Below are 14854 nucleotides of genomic sequence, written 5' to 3'. Positions count from 1 at the left end.
TTTCTGCTTTATACACTTTTAATCATCAAATCCATTCTGCAAACCACAGTAGTGCAAGATTACCTGTGAACACATCTGTGAGTCTCACAGACCGACATGCTGCTGTTGACTCCTCCCACAGGTGAGCTGTGTCACCTGTTGTGTTCTCCTGCAGCTCAGATCACACCTGAGATGTTTCCTCTCACTGAGCTGCTGCAGATAAAAAAAAAAACAATAAACCAAGGTGAGGATCTGGATCTGTGAGGTTCTGCTGAGGTCCAGTTCAACATCCACAGCTTCGCTTTAGTTCGAGGATCCAAACAGACGATGAGCAGCTTCTCCACAAATGAGACGTTCAAAGACTCAGAGTCCGTCTGTAAAAGTGTCCGTCGTTCTTTTGTCCAAGTTTTTACTGCAACACACATCGGAAACGCCTTCATATCGACACAGATTGATTTATCAAATGTTCAGCATCGTGTCGCTCATGTGCTGCTGAGATCAAAACATCCTGACTTCTGTCCCAGAGCTGAAAACATCACCGTCTCCTTCATGATTTGATTCTGATTCAGAGGTACGTTGGGATTATAAGAGAATTATTGATTCATCTTGAAAACTGATTTCTTCGCACTGTGTGACGACCTGCGACCTTTAAAACATAACGATGATCCATAATTAAAATAAACAGATGAATTTACCTCCATTATCTTTCATTAATACGACACAGTGTTGTCAGATATACCGACTTATTTTCCACAGTATCGATTCATTCGTTCATCTTCCATAACAACTTATCCTGTTATGGTCGTGAGTGTGTTGGAGCCTCTCCCAGCTGACAGTGGGTGAGATTCACCCTGGACAGGTCGCCAGACGATCACAGGGCTGACACATAGAGACAGACAAGCATTCACACTCACATTCACACCTGCGGACAATTTAGAGTCACATATTTTACCAGTGTTTCCAGTTCTGGTTGAAGAGCTGTTTATCGTTCTGATGTTGTTTTCATCACTAAAATACTTTGAGGAGAAATTCAGACAGTTTTAAGCAGCTGCTGGTGTTTGATGTTTGCAGATCTAGTCTGTCAGTGATGTTGATGAGCTGCACCTGCTGCCATATTAAACTGAATATAAGACGACTCTGATTATTATTATTATTGTTATTATTATTATTATTATTACCTCATTATTATCAGACAGACTCTTTAACAACAGCTGTTTGGAAAAGATGGGAAACACTTTCACACTCGTGCTCAGACACAGACTGACGTCCTGCAAGACTTTTCTATGGTCAAATAGAAACATAATCAGTCACACACACACTCACACTGTCGTTACAGAAACTCCTGCAGCTCAAACTTCAGAGCTGATTAACTTTCACACACTCACTCTGCCAACCAACATTTAGGCTAAAATCAACCCATAATGCAACACTCTCTCTTGTCTCTCCATTTAAAAAGATCATAAAACTTTCAAACTTAATTCCCAGATTTAAAAGAAAGTCCTATATTTGGATCAATACGGTGATTTTGTGACGTCATCTCTTCCTGACTGTGTGATGTCAGTCGACACGACGCTCAGCGAAGCGGCTGATGTGTGTTGCGCGTTTTACTCAGCACGACACTGACGTGTCAGAAGCTGCTTCAGTCAGACGCCTCCTGACTGAGTGTGAGATCTGTGACACTGTCAGGATCAGTCTCAGGACACCTCGATGATCTCCATGCTGCCAGAGAAACTCGACTGACTCCCCACCTTCCCCATCTCCTCCCTGGACCTGCTGTCCGTCATCCCGTCTCCAAACTCCATCTGACAGCTGCGCCTCTTCAGCTGCTTCTCGAAGCTGCTCTCTTCGTGCCAGCTCCTCCTCGAGTCTCCGCGGTCGCCTGTCCTCTGCCGGCTGCGCCGCCGTACCGCCTCCAGGCCGTGGCTGCAGCTGTAGGCCGCAAAGCTGCCGCCGCTCAGGATGGCTGAGGTGGAGTAGAAGCGGGTGGAGTCTGAGGAGAGGTACCAACCGCCAGCCAGGGAGGAGGTGGAGACGGTGACGGGGCCAAGCAGGATGTCCGAGTGCCAGCCTTTCAGCGCCCCGCTAGATGCCGATTTGGCCAGATGCTGCTGGCTGCGGGAGAGGCCGAACAGGTAGCTGGTGGCGTTCTCCTCCATGCTGCCGCTCCGGTGCAACGGGTGCAAACAGTTCGGAGCAGCAGGTGGAGGTTTGGTGATGCTGCTGGAGGCCGGCGGAGGTGCGACTGGCTCCGGCCCGTCGGCTTCCTCCTTGTCGGGGCTCTGCTCCGGCGTCGACTGCTCCGACACCTCCTCCACCGGGGAGAACTGGCACGGTTTACTGGTCGGCTCTTTAAAGCCAGACGGTTTGAAGTACTCTGCGGCATCTCCTGATCCTCCGTGAGGGACGAACACCCGGTGAGAAGCGCTCCCACCCGGCTCGCCGTACGACTTGATGTCCAGAGAGAAGGAGCGCTTCAGCCGGGCGTTGTCTTCAGGTCCGTCGGCGAGCTGCAGGCCGCTCAGAGCCTGAGCCAGCAGACGCTCCTCGGGGGCGTCGGCTAAAACACAAGGCAGGGTGAGGGGCTCCAGCAGGGGCAGGCCAGGGCCCGCGGGGGCCTCCTGGCAGGCTGAAGGCTCCAGGTCGTCGGGCTGAGCGGGGACGTCACCGCCGCCGTCTGGGTGATGGAGGGACTTGAGTTTAGTTTCAGTACCGTGAGGACTTTTGATCTTCTTCTCAAAGTCCAGCAGCTGACCCAGGAAGTTAAAGTTGGGCGAGATGGTCGGCCTCTTCTCCTTCACAAACCTGTCGGACACACAAAGAATGTGGCACTGCATCATTAGTGTGAATCATGACGAGCGTCTGTAATCAACAGTGACACGCGGGACACATTAATTAGAGGGTTAATGAGGATCTGGACTCATTAGGACACACTCTCTGTATTGTTTGGATCTATGTGCAGAGGAATGTGCACGACAAACATCAAACAGGAATCTGAACTCTGACAAACACGTCGACTCTGACAGAAAAGCTGAAGCTGCACAGATCTGTTGTGTAACATCTACGGTGGCTCTGGAGGAACTTTCTGAGGGGACAGTTTGAGTGGTGACAAGCGGGACGATACATAGAAGAAAGACAGAAAACATTTAATTTGATTCACACTTTAAAAACAGTCTTTCTTCTTCCTTTAAAACAGAGCCATTGTTTCCCTGTTGAACTTCTGAAGCACTTTGTGACGCCTGTTTTAATACGAGCTCTGTAAATGAATCGTTGATCATCTGTCTGGCCTTTAATAACAGTGATTGATATGTTGTGTGATACTGTGATGATGGTTTACGGGCACATGCGATTAATTAGAGATATGGGTGCTATAAACAGCCGCAGCCGTGTGTGATGACAGCTGCTCTGTTGGAAGACCTGTGTACACACACTTATGGTCATGAATCAGATTTATGACCTCTGGATGTGAAACTCTCACCTGTACGCCTCGTCCAGAGACATGTCCATCCTCTTCATGATGTAGGCGATGGCGATGGTGGCTGAGCGGGAGATTCCAGCCAGACAGTGAACCAGGACCCGAGCGTTGGACGCTTTAGCCTTCTCTGGAATACACAAAGATTCAGACTGAAGTGAGAGCAGTTCTTATCTCTGAACTCATACAGGAATATTTCTCTGATGTCGACTTCTCCGCTGACCTATGAACTCCACCGATCGGTCCAACCAGGGCAGGATCTTCTCACAGAACGAGTCGTTGACAGGAACTCTCAAGAAGTGAGACTCCGGGATGAAGTCAGGTTTGGGGCAGGTGTTACTGGCGTTCAGGACGTAGACGATGTCGTTCTGCTGCATCAGATCCTGGAGACAGAAGATCAGATTGGATCAGTGTTAAAAGGAAAACATCACTGTCACACCCAGGTCTTAAAATGCGCAACGACGCCACATTTAAATTTAACTTTAAATTTAGTTGACCCTCGACTGTGTGACACTGAAACCTGAGCATCCTGGTTGAGACACAGCTTCGCCTAGAGAGTGAGCTAATCAGAGAAGTGACAACGGCTCTCTGGTACCTTGTTGAGGACATCTCTCTGGCAGCCCAGGTACAGGTGAGGCAGGATGCGGGTCGGCCCAATGTTGGTGACGGGCAGGCAGGGCTGAGAGATACAAGAGGGAACCAGAGTGGACTTCCCCTCACACAGACCAGGAAACAGGTGGGAGAACTCAGAGAACCCACCTGAGAAGAACAAACACACAGAGCGTCCGTGTTTTAATGACGAGTCACATTTACAGACGCAGATTACTGTCAGAGGGTCTGACCCATCAGCTGTGTGTCTGTCGTCAGTCTACAGCTGAACTCTTATCAGTGTTTACGGTTTTACTGAACAGCCTGCTCCACCAGCTACAGATGGCTCAGCCTCAACACTTGTTGCCAGGCAACAAGCCTGTGAATTGATCCTCTGCAGCCTCCTTCAGCTGCGCACGTCCAACATGGAGCTGATGAGGAGATATTCTCACCTCACTGTGCACATGTGACCGCCATCTGTTGTAGTCCAATAAAAACATTGTGAATGTAACTGTGGCTCTGAATATGATGTAACCCATCAGAGTTAATAAATATATATTTTAAAAAAGGTCAGGACAGAAAAGGTGCTGCTGAAGCATATTTTCTGACAATATTTTTACTTTTTAATTTCTTTAATTTTCTCTCATTTATTTTAAATAAATCTATTTCCTTCACCTATTTATGTCATTTGTCTTTTAGTAATATTTGCCTTTTCTATTATTTTTTTAATATGCCAAAAATCTAATTTATGCATAAAAACTGAGATAAAATTTCATGTTTGGACTCAAACCAACAACATGTCAGTCAACGCTTTCTGACTTCCTGTCTACAGCTCTCAGCTCCAAGTAGGGTTGGGTACCCTTCACATTTGTACAGGTATCTTTTTTCAGCACTTTACTTTCTGTTACAACAAAAACATAATTTTTGAACAAGCTTCAGGAGTGACGTCATCTTTAATCACACATAGAGCTCTCTCTCTGTCTGTCTGTCTGTCTGTCTGTCTTTTTGCTTGCTTGCTTTATATGTTTCAAGTCGTCTACAGATATGACCAAGTCAAATTTAAGGCTTTTTAAGACCTTTTTAATACCACTTTATATGAAATTTAAGACCAAACTTGCAGTGGAAACACACATTATATATATAGTTTATAGTTTAATGTGTCATAAATGATATTTACTATTGTACTTCTTCAGTCTGTGTCTCTTTACAATCATTGGGTCTGTCAGGCTGGAGACATTTTCACAGCAATGTGACCAAAATATTTAAGACCCATCTAATCTGAGTTTAAGACATTTTAAGACCTGTAGACACCGTGTGTTAGCTCGTCTATCTCGCTCACTGTTTAGACCCAACTGACAAATATGTGACGTACAGTACAGGCCAAAAGTTTGGACACACCTTCTCATTCAATGCGTTGTCTTTATTTTCATGACTATTTACATTGTAGATTCTCACTGAAGGCATCAAAACTATGAATGAACACATGTGGAGTTATGTACTTAACAAAAAAAGGTGAAATAACTGAAAACATGTTTTATATTCTAGTTTCTTCAAAATAGCCACCCTTTGCTCTGATTACTGCTTTGCACACTCTTGGCATTCTCTCCATGAGCTTCAAGAGGTAGTCACCTGAAATGGTTTTCCAACAGTCTTGAAGGAGTTCCCAGAGGTGTTTAGCACTTGTTGGCCCCTTTGCCTTCACTCTGCGGTCCAGCTCACCCCAAACCATCTCGACTGGGTTCAGGTCTGGTGACTGTGGAGGCCAGGTCATCTGCCACAGCACTCCATCACTCTCCTTCTTGGTCAAATAGCCCTTACACAGCCTGGAGGTGTGTTTGGGGTCATTGTCCTGTTGAAAAATAAATGATCGTCCAACTAAACACAAACCGGATGGGATGGCATGTCGCTGCAGGATGCTGTGGTAGCCATGCTGGTTCAGTGTGCCTTCAATTTTGAATAAATCCCCAACAGTGTCACCAGCAAAACACCCCCACACCATCACACCTCCTCCTCCATGCTTCACAGTGGGAACCAGGCATGTGGAATCCATCCGTTCACCTTTTCTGCGTCTCACAAAGACACGGTGGTTGGAACCAAAGATCTCAAATTTGGACTCGTCAGACCAAAGCACAGATTTCCACTGGTCTAATGTCCATTCCTTGTGTTTCTTGGCCCAAACAAATCTCTTCTGCTTGTTGCCTCTCCTTAGCAGTGGTTTCCTAGCAGCTATTTGACCATGAAGGCCTGATTGGCGCAGTCTCCTCTTAACAGTTGTTCTAGAGATGGGTCTGCTGCTAGAACTCTGTGTGGCATTCATCTGGTTTCTGATCTGAGCTGCTGTTGACTTGCGATTTCTGAGGCTGGTGAATCGGATGAACTTATCCTCAGAAGCAGAGGTGACTCTTGGTCTTCCTTTCCTGGGTCGGTCCTCATGTGTGCCAGTTTCGTTGTAGGGCTTGGTGGTTTTTGCGACTCCACTTGGGGACACGTTTAAAGTTTTTGCAATTTTCCGGACTGACTGACCTTCATTTCTTAAAGTAATGATGGCCACTGGTTTTTCTTTAGTTAGCTGATTGGTTCTTGCCATAATATGAATTTTAACAGTTGCCCAATAGGGCTGTCGGCTGTGTATTAACCTGACTTCTGCACAACACAACTGATGGTCCCAACCCCATTGATAAAGCAAGAAATTCCACTAATTAACCCTGATAAGGCACACCTGTGAAGTGGAAACCATTTCAGGTGACTACCTCTTGAAGCTCATGGAGAGAATGCCAAGAGTGTGCAAAGCAGTAATCAGAGCAAAGGGTGGCTATTTTGAAGAAACTAGAATATAAAACATGTTTTCAGTTATTTCACCTTTTTTTGTTAAGTACATAACTCCACATGTGTTCATTCATAGTTTTGATGCCTTCAGTGAGAATCTACAATGTAAATAGTCATGAAAATAAAGAAAACGCATTGAATGAGAAGGTGTGTCCAAACTTTTGGCCTGTACTGTATGTATGTAACTTAAAAAACACAAAGAGCAGAGACAGGTCCATCTATTTCTGAAAGAAAACTGAAAAGGTCGAGCAGACGTTGAAACTATCGACTCTGCAGCAACAGGTTTCAGCTCGCTGAGAAGCTGATGAAGCTCCACAGTGCTTTCGCTTCCTGTCTGACCTTAGTGCTCTCACCCAGATGTGCTCTCAGGTGCTGACATTTGGCACCAATTAATTTAACATGAACTTGACCTCAGCAGTATCAATGTAAGAGTTTGGTACCCAACCCTAGTTTCAAAACTATTGGTAGCTACAAAAGACAAAAATCTTGAATCACAAATATTTAAGTTCATTTTAAAAAAAACACACATACAGGAGGAAATAGTGCATTTGTTGGGGACTATTTTCAGCAGCGGATTAATCCACATTTGGTGCTCTAGTGTAGTATTTGTGGCAGCAGGACGGTGTGTGTGGGACTGATTAAAAATAAACTACCCTGTGTGTGTTCATGGTTAATATCTGCTTCACAATTAATGGTAAAGATCTCAAGCTTTTGGTTTCATTTTCAACCATTAGACAATGAAGAAGTGCCTGTTTTTCGGTGATTAATTAAATTATGACTGCCTATACTTTGATACATTTTACTGTTAGAGCCTGATATTCAAAATCAGAACTGTTCTGATCCTCTTTTCTGTCTAAACTTCCCTCTGAAACTTCCCCTCCTGCTGCAGTATTTATTATCAGTCAGAGCAGCAGGTTCCTCATTTATTCGCGCAGATTCAAGTTGTTGTTGTGTAACTGTTAAACCTTTGACCGAGTGATTTTGGAAAGCACAGAAGGCCTTTTTTTTTTTTATACATGTGAGGGTGGAGTCGTCAGTGCAGCATTACATCATGGTTACATAACGTAACCCTCAGTGGAAAGAAGGGAGGACGTCTGCAGTCGACCCGCCTGTCGGTCAAACTAATAAACTGCTTTATCACAAGTGACTCAAACTCACAGCTCGTCTGTCAGAGTGGAAACAGCAGCAACACAAACACCGCAGAACAACATGGACGCCGCCTCTGCTGTAAAATATAGTTTCTTCTATCGCCTCAGTCTCACGGGGGGTTTGAGCCGCACTAGACTCGGCCTCTTGGGGTTTTTTGGGTGCTGTGATTTCTGCTGTTTGGTGAACACAAACAGAAACGCAGGACTTGAAATTTAAAAAATGGCATCAGTGGTGAAATGCAGCATTTTGAATGAAAAACAATACGTTTTACGATCACGCTACACCAGGTGCATTAAGTTATGTCGGGTCAGCTGGTGGACACGGCCAGTTGTCTACGCAAACGCGTGGTTAAAATGCAAGTATGTCTCTGGCCTTATGGGGGTTTAGACTTGGACAAATGTCGGCCTGATGGATCTTTTGACTCGGACTACTTTAAGTCTGGTGTATATTTGACTCGGACTAGTCTCAGTCTCTGGGATGTTTTGACTCTGACTTGTGCGGGACTGACCTGAGAGCAGGTGTACGGAGGGAAAGCTCCTCTCCAGTTTCACTAGCAGGACACTGAGGAAAGACTCGGAGCTGAGAGAAGTCGGATCTGAAGAGCTCTGATCGTAAACGACGACCTCCTGATCGCCCTGCAGCTCCAACTGCAACACACACAGAGACACAAAGACACTTTCAGGACTTTTACAAGTTACTTATAACATTTTTATTACAATTACATGTGTTGGTCACCTTTGTTTTATCTTCACAGTCATGACACACTCACATCTGAACACACTGCCTTTATCAAATTTCAGTGGTTTGATGATATTTGATCATTTAGATATTTCTACACAGAGAGGTTGTGTTTACTGCTCCTGGTAGGGCTGTGACAACACTGACACACTTTGGTTTATTTGATCATATTCCAGAACATTTAAAGAAGGAAATGCGAGGTCATTTGAGTCTGTTACTTAGCCCAAGGCTCGAGTGACACTGAATTTCTGAAGCCAAAACCGATGTAGATATTTGAGACTTTTTACAACTTGTCTGATCATCTGACTGCTCGTGTTTCTTCGACCCGTCAGAAATGATGAATCACCAAAATTAAGTTGTACAAAACCAACATTTTCGTTGAAAGAACTTCTGTGTTGTCGCGTGTTTGATGTGCTGCAGCACCATCAGTCTCTCTCTGACTCTCAGTACGAAGGTGAAATCCTCTGGGGGTCGACGGCCTGCCTCTAAACCACGGTGGTTTGGCTCCTTTACAGTTTGTGCTCACTCGAGGAAACTCTGCTTTCTCTCCTTCGCTGCACACAGAATTAATTACAGCTCATAATCATACGGAAAATGTTGCCTCAGTAATAAAAACGAGCGGCCGAGCTTCCTCAAAGCCGTTATTCCAGTTTAACACAACACCACAAAAAGGGAGGAGCGGCCTCTGTGGCTCGCAAACTCTCTTTGTTAAATATAAATACACTGTTCTGAGGTCAGGCGCCCACGTTCAGAGGAGACGGAGAAGAGCAAGCAGGGGAAACGTCAGATTTAAGTTTAAGTGTCAGTTTAAAAATAAGACACCACCATGAGATCCTCCATATTCTTGTCTGTGTATATCATCTCCAGGGATTGTATTCAATCCACTACAGCCCTCTTAGTTTTTCCTTATCTTTGTTTTTACTTTTGTGTTTCGTGTCTTTTTAAAATGTTCCTCTACTGCTTCCTTCAGTCTTTCATGTTTCCCTAAATTCATTAACTTCGACAGTATTGCATCAAAAGTCACACCTCTTCTTCTCTGACTCATAACTCAGTAACACCAGAACTAAGAGTGTCAAAGTCATAGCTGAAGTCAAGTGACGGTTACTTCCTACAGTGCAGGTTTCCGTTATAAGGTAAGTACCGTTTTTTGATAAATGTGAAAATCTGTTGAAGTCCGATACATTTAAATCTCTCCAGTCATAATGCCCGGTGAAAATAATTCCCCCTGAGAATATGTCAGGCCTGATCTGTTTCCACAAAGCGAGCAACCATTGCTCTCTGTCCACACCAAAAGTTCAGGTCAAAACGGCCATGCATGTCGCTCACACCCGATTAGAACAGTCCAATACAAATCAGTGCAATCAAACTGGTTTTGACGCTGAAGCTCGCTGACGTCACGTTCAGTTTGGAAATGGTGAGCTCTTTACACGTCGCCTAAACTAAGTAGGCTGGGATGATTTGTAGGTATTTCAAGTGGCTGAAAAATAAAGCCAATGCCGAAGTGAAAAAGCTGCAGTTCCTCTAACGGCCACTTGAGGCTGGCTCCAGAAGTGAGTCAGTCCCTGTAGAGCCCCATGTTAAAATGTTCAACTTTACAGCAGCATGTTTACAGCCTGGTACAAATAACAGTTTCGGTCTATCAAGCTAATTTCATACTCAAAAAACCAAGATGGTGACTGTGGAAATGTCGGCTTCACATCAGGAGTCCATAAATCAATGGGTGACGTCATGGTAGCTACATCAATTATTACACAGAGTCTATGATTATTATTCATGAGTCCATTCAATACACGTGGACAATATCTAGAACATTTCAATCTTCCAGGACACGTGGACCAGCATCAGTTTTGTCTAACTGTAACCCTGCTCCAGTGATCCAGATCACAGATGGATATATGTCAAAAAATGTACTTAAAAATCTCCATATAACTCCAGATGTTGCTTCGTAATCATCATGGTGTCAAGTTTCACTCTCAAAAGTAATCTAATGATTATTAATTGTAAACAAACATTTCAAACACTTTCTCTGATACACACAGGCAGACATAACCATGCACACTGATCACATTATTTACAAAAAACTATTGATAATCTAAAACAATGCGTCTCTGTTGTGGGTTTTCGTTTTAATGAAGTGAAAAACAAGATGCTCAAACACTGTTGGGAGTGTTTGTGTTTCATTTCCTTGTATGGGTTTAGTCACGGGTTCCTTGTTTGTTTAACTGGGAATAATCTTATAGGTCAGCAGAGAAACCACACAGGAACCAGTAACACCGCACTGAGCTGGAGATTATTGTTTGACAATAAATAAAAAAACCTTAATCCACAAAGTCATCTTACTAGCATTTTTGTTTCAGAACTTTCAAACTCATCTCACAGTCTTCATCAGCAGACGGATACATTTAGCTTTCATGCTTAATATGTCTTGACAGTTTACTTTAATGATTATAAAATGTAGATTTTGTAAAACGCTAACATGGTATGATTAAAGATGATATTAAATCACCTGACAAAACTGAGGCAACTGCACTTCACCAACACCTCTCGTCTACTGGTTCCTCTCACTTCTATTAGGGGGATTTACAAGCTCTAAATTAGTTAAGCATGGACCCAGTGTGTGAGCTAAAACATCAGCCCCGTTTTATTTGTTGACATTTAGTCAAACTGTCTCCATTTAAAGAGCTGAATTATCTACTAGCAGCTCCTGTCTGTAGTGTGGCCATGGATGTACAGACAACTATCACTTTCATACTGTAGGAAACTAAAAACATAATGATTCTTCAAGTTCTACAGTTTCTTTTCTTTCAACAGCCCCTTTTACACAGCCTGATCAAGGTGGGGTTGTTGTGGCATTATTCCGCCTCGCCGTTCTGTACAAAAGGCAACGGAGGTAGTAACAGCACTGAATAAACATTTGTGTTAAAAAAAAAAAAAAACCACAACAACAACAAAAAAAAAAAAAAAACAAGCGTGAGCTGGCAGAACAGGACGGGTGTGACGTTTGAGGACATGTTATGTGTGCGACCCACCCCCGGGAGATTTAAAAAGCAGCTAATGGCAGTTAGCAGCTAACTCAAAGAAGAAGAACAGCAGCCAAAGATATCCGAAAATTGGGGAGACAGTCAGTATGTTTACATGACACTTGAAAAAAACGAATTATTGCCTTAATCCGACTATAACTGGACAACTGAAGTGCATGTAAACGCGTTACTCTGACTAATATCGGAGTTTTCCAACTCCGATTAAGACACCCAGATATTGCGATTGGAATTCGATTTTCTCCGGCATGTATATGCCGTAATCGAAGTTAAACTAGACAATGCATGTGTGCATGCTCCACACCCCCCACGCTGGCGTATGACCCTGGAACAGACAAGACATGCTATTGTTGTAGCCCTCCAACAGCATACAGCGTTCTTGTCCGCCTCTCGAAATCACCATGACCACGAGGGATAGCGTGCACCTTATCTGCACAATCAGTAACGCGTACATTACGTACGAGATGAACAAAGCTGTACGATTATCCAGCTTGCTGTTGTTCGAAAATGTCGGTCTGCCACCTGACTCCAGTTGTTTATTATTAAGTGATGTAATAGGTCAACCGGAAAGGGGGCCGTATTAACCCGCTGAAACGACGCATATTGCCACCTAGTGTTGAGGAGGAGGACATGTTCCCATCAGTAATTCGATTTTCTCAGTTGCATGTAAACTGGGACAAGGACAGAAGTCCGATTAGACGCCAAAATCGAATTTTGAGCATAGCTCGATTAAGCTGTGCATGTAAACATACTGAGTGAGGTCTGGGAGCTCCTGACCCTGTGAGCAGAGGATGAGATCAACCACCATAAAACTGAGACGGTAAATGATTTCTAGGTTATGGTTATTTTATTTTTTGAAAAGCGCTGCCCGACGTGTATACCGTAAAACTTTGCTTAAAAGCCTTGTCCTAATTTAACACCCGGTACCTTTTACTAGCCCAGTGTAGCTACACATTTCGAGAAATAAAGGCCTGTCTCATTTAGAGGTCTGGTCTGGATGCCAAACAGTTCATTTTCTTTTTGAAGAAGTTCTTCGGATGTATAAATCCAGGATGTTGGCTCCCTCAAATTATGTGTCCATTCCTCCATCACCCTGTAAGGTATTCATATTCCTTTATTCCAAATGAATGATTCATACATGACATATTATCTGAAGCCAAGTAATATTCATACTGGTTTACAAAACAATTTGACTGTATTTCTTTTTGCTGAGCAACATGAAAGGAATTAAAGGCCTGTCCCAAATATAGACCTGTTGATTTATAGGCCTGAGATTTAAGCAGATGATAATCTGGGCTTTTAATTGAAGTTTTATAGTATGTCACACTGGACGCTGATATTGTTGTGTTACGTCACACCTCTTTTGCTTCAGAAGCACCAGCATACTATCTAGAAACCACACACTTAATCTCCTTTATGATCCACGTGTCTCTGCTGACAAACTTCAAAAACACCTGCACACACCTGTCCCTTCATCCTCACACAGCCTCCCCCCTCTGACACCCTCTGCTTTAGATCATTCATGTGTTGATGTGTCATGGATCAGGATTTAGGAGGACAGGTGAACCTCCTGTGTTTGCGTTTACCTTCTTCTTGGCTGAGTGCTGCAGGAGCTCAGCGATCTGGACTTTGTCCTGCTGCAGCCTCCTCTTCATCAGCTTAGAGCAGTTCACATTCACCGCCTCCAGGATGTGCGATGCATTGTAGTCCACGAAGGGGCGGCTGTCGATCAGCACCACCCGGTCCAGCCCCCCCTCCAGCAGGGCCACCAGAGCCTCCGCCCTGATGGGCCGCACCGCTCCGGGCCGCGTCGCTCCAGGCCGCACCACTCCGGGCTTCAGCGCCCCGGACCCAGACCTGGACCATGATCCCGGTCCCGCAGGATGCTCCGACATGTCAAACTACTTCCCCTTCCCTGTCCCTCCCACCCCCCCACCCCCCTCCCTCCCTGACCGTAGTCCTCCTCCCCCTCCTCCTCCCCCTCCTCCTCCTGAGCGTCCCGGGCCGGCGGTCCAGCGCAGTGACGCAGCCTGGCGAGGAACCTCAGAGGATGAAGAGCTCCATTGTGTAGGTCGGGTATGATGTCATCCTGATGGCGCTTGGCAGCCCAAAACCCCGGGACGAGAGACACAGAAAAAGAGAGACAGACAGACAGACAGAGAGAGAGGCCTCACTCTGCACTGAAAGGCATAAAAGCCAAACCCCCACTAACTACTTCTGCTGTGTGTGTGTGTTCTTGTGTGTGTGTGGAGTCTTTTGGTGGCGTGCAGGCCGGGTGGTGGAGGAGGTGGTGGTGGTGGTGGTGGTGGTGGCGGGGGTCTCTTTCACACCACAGCAGGCGAGAAACAAAAGGCAACTTTTCTCCTGGATTGAGCACTGATGACATCACTCTGCACCTTCATCCTCGTCTTCATGCTTAAGTAGTCTCAGGCTCTGGGACAAAAAAAGGAAAAAGACACAGAGTCAGATTCGGCTTCAGTTTCATCACAAACTGTCTCAGTGATGACGAACGCTGCTCCACACAGACGATTAATAATCTACCATCATTTATAACGAACAAATAATTATTTAGATTTTCTATTTCTGCTGGAACACATCAGTCAGGTGCTCCTCTCCAGGAGAACGGCTGATTGTTCAGCTCTGTCTGACCAGATACTTCTGCTACTACAATTAAAGTTTGTGGCACCAGTTACATGGATCTGTGCAACTGCTACATCCTACACTGCCGCCTGGCATCTTTGTGTTGTTTAAAAAAACACCTGGACATTAACCCCTCCAGTCTCTTCATCATTTCATGATTTATAGCTATAATTGTGTGTCCTAACATCAGCTTTTTGATGATTTACAGGACAGAAAGGAAAAAAAAAAACATGAACATTGTTTTGTTTTCATGGGTCATGACGGTCGTCTGCCTGACTCATTCATCTTGTTCATCTCAGGGCGTTGTCATATTAGGTACATTTGATTCGTAGTGTGACTGAGTATGATTGCCTCCCCTCTCCACTGCTGAGCTTTCATATTAGTAATGTTGATCTGTACACTCGCGTCATCATTTATGTGTGGACAC

The 14854-nt window shown here is 44.7% G+C and overlaps 1 protein-coding gene across 1 annotated transcript in view; it reads right to left on the bottom strand.

Moving 5' to 3' along the window:
- Positions 1–14854, bottom strand: part of dusp16 (dual specificity phosphatase 16) — a 31553-nt gene continuing 16699 nt past the window's right edge. Inside the window, exons 2-7 of the mRNA XM_033614980.2 lie at positions 13374–14220; positions 8520–8658; positions 4044–4207; positions 3672–3831; positions 3455–3578; positions 1–2781 (exon numbers count right to left, since the gene is read on the bottom strand). Coding sequence (XP_033470871.2) covers positions 1674–2781; positions 3455–3578; positions 3672–3831; positions 4044–4207; positions 8520–8658; positions 13374–13682 — 2004 coding nt within the window. The 5' untranslated portion in view covers positions 13683–14220 and the 3' untranslated portion in view covers positions 1–1673. The remainder of the gene's footprint in view (positions 2782–3454; positions 3579–3671; positions 3832–4043; positions 4208–8519; positions 8659–13373; positions 14221–14854) is intronic.

The sequence above is a fragment of the Epinephelus lanceolatus genome, chromosome 23, assembly GCF_041903045.1.
Source record: "Epinephelus lanceolatus isolate andai-2023 chromosome 23, ASM4190304v1, whole genome shotgun sequence".
NCBI classification, from domain to species: domain Eukaryota; kingdom Metazoa; phylum Chordata; class Actinopteri; order Perciformes; family Serranidae; genus Epinephelus; species Epinephelus lanceolatus.
The sequence above is the reverse complement of the archived record's forward strand: the minus strand, read 5'-3'. Positions and strand labels throughout refer to the sequence as shown.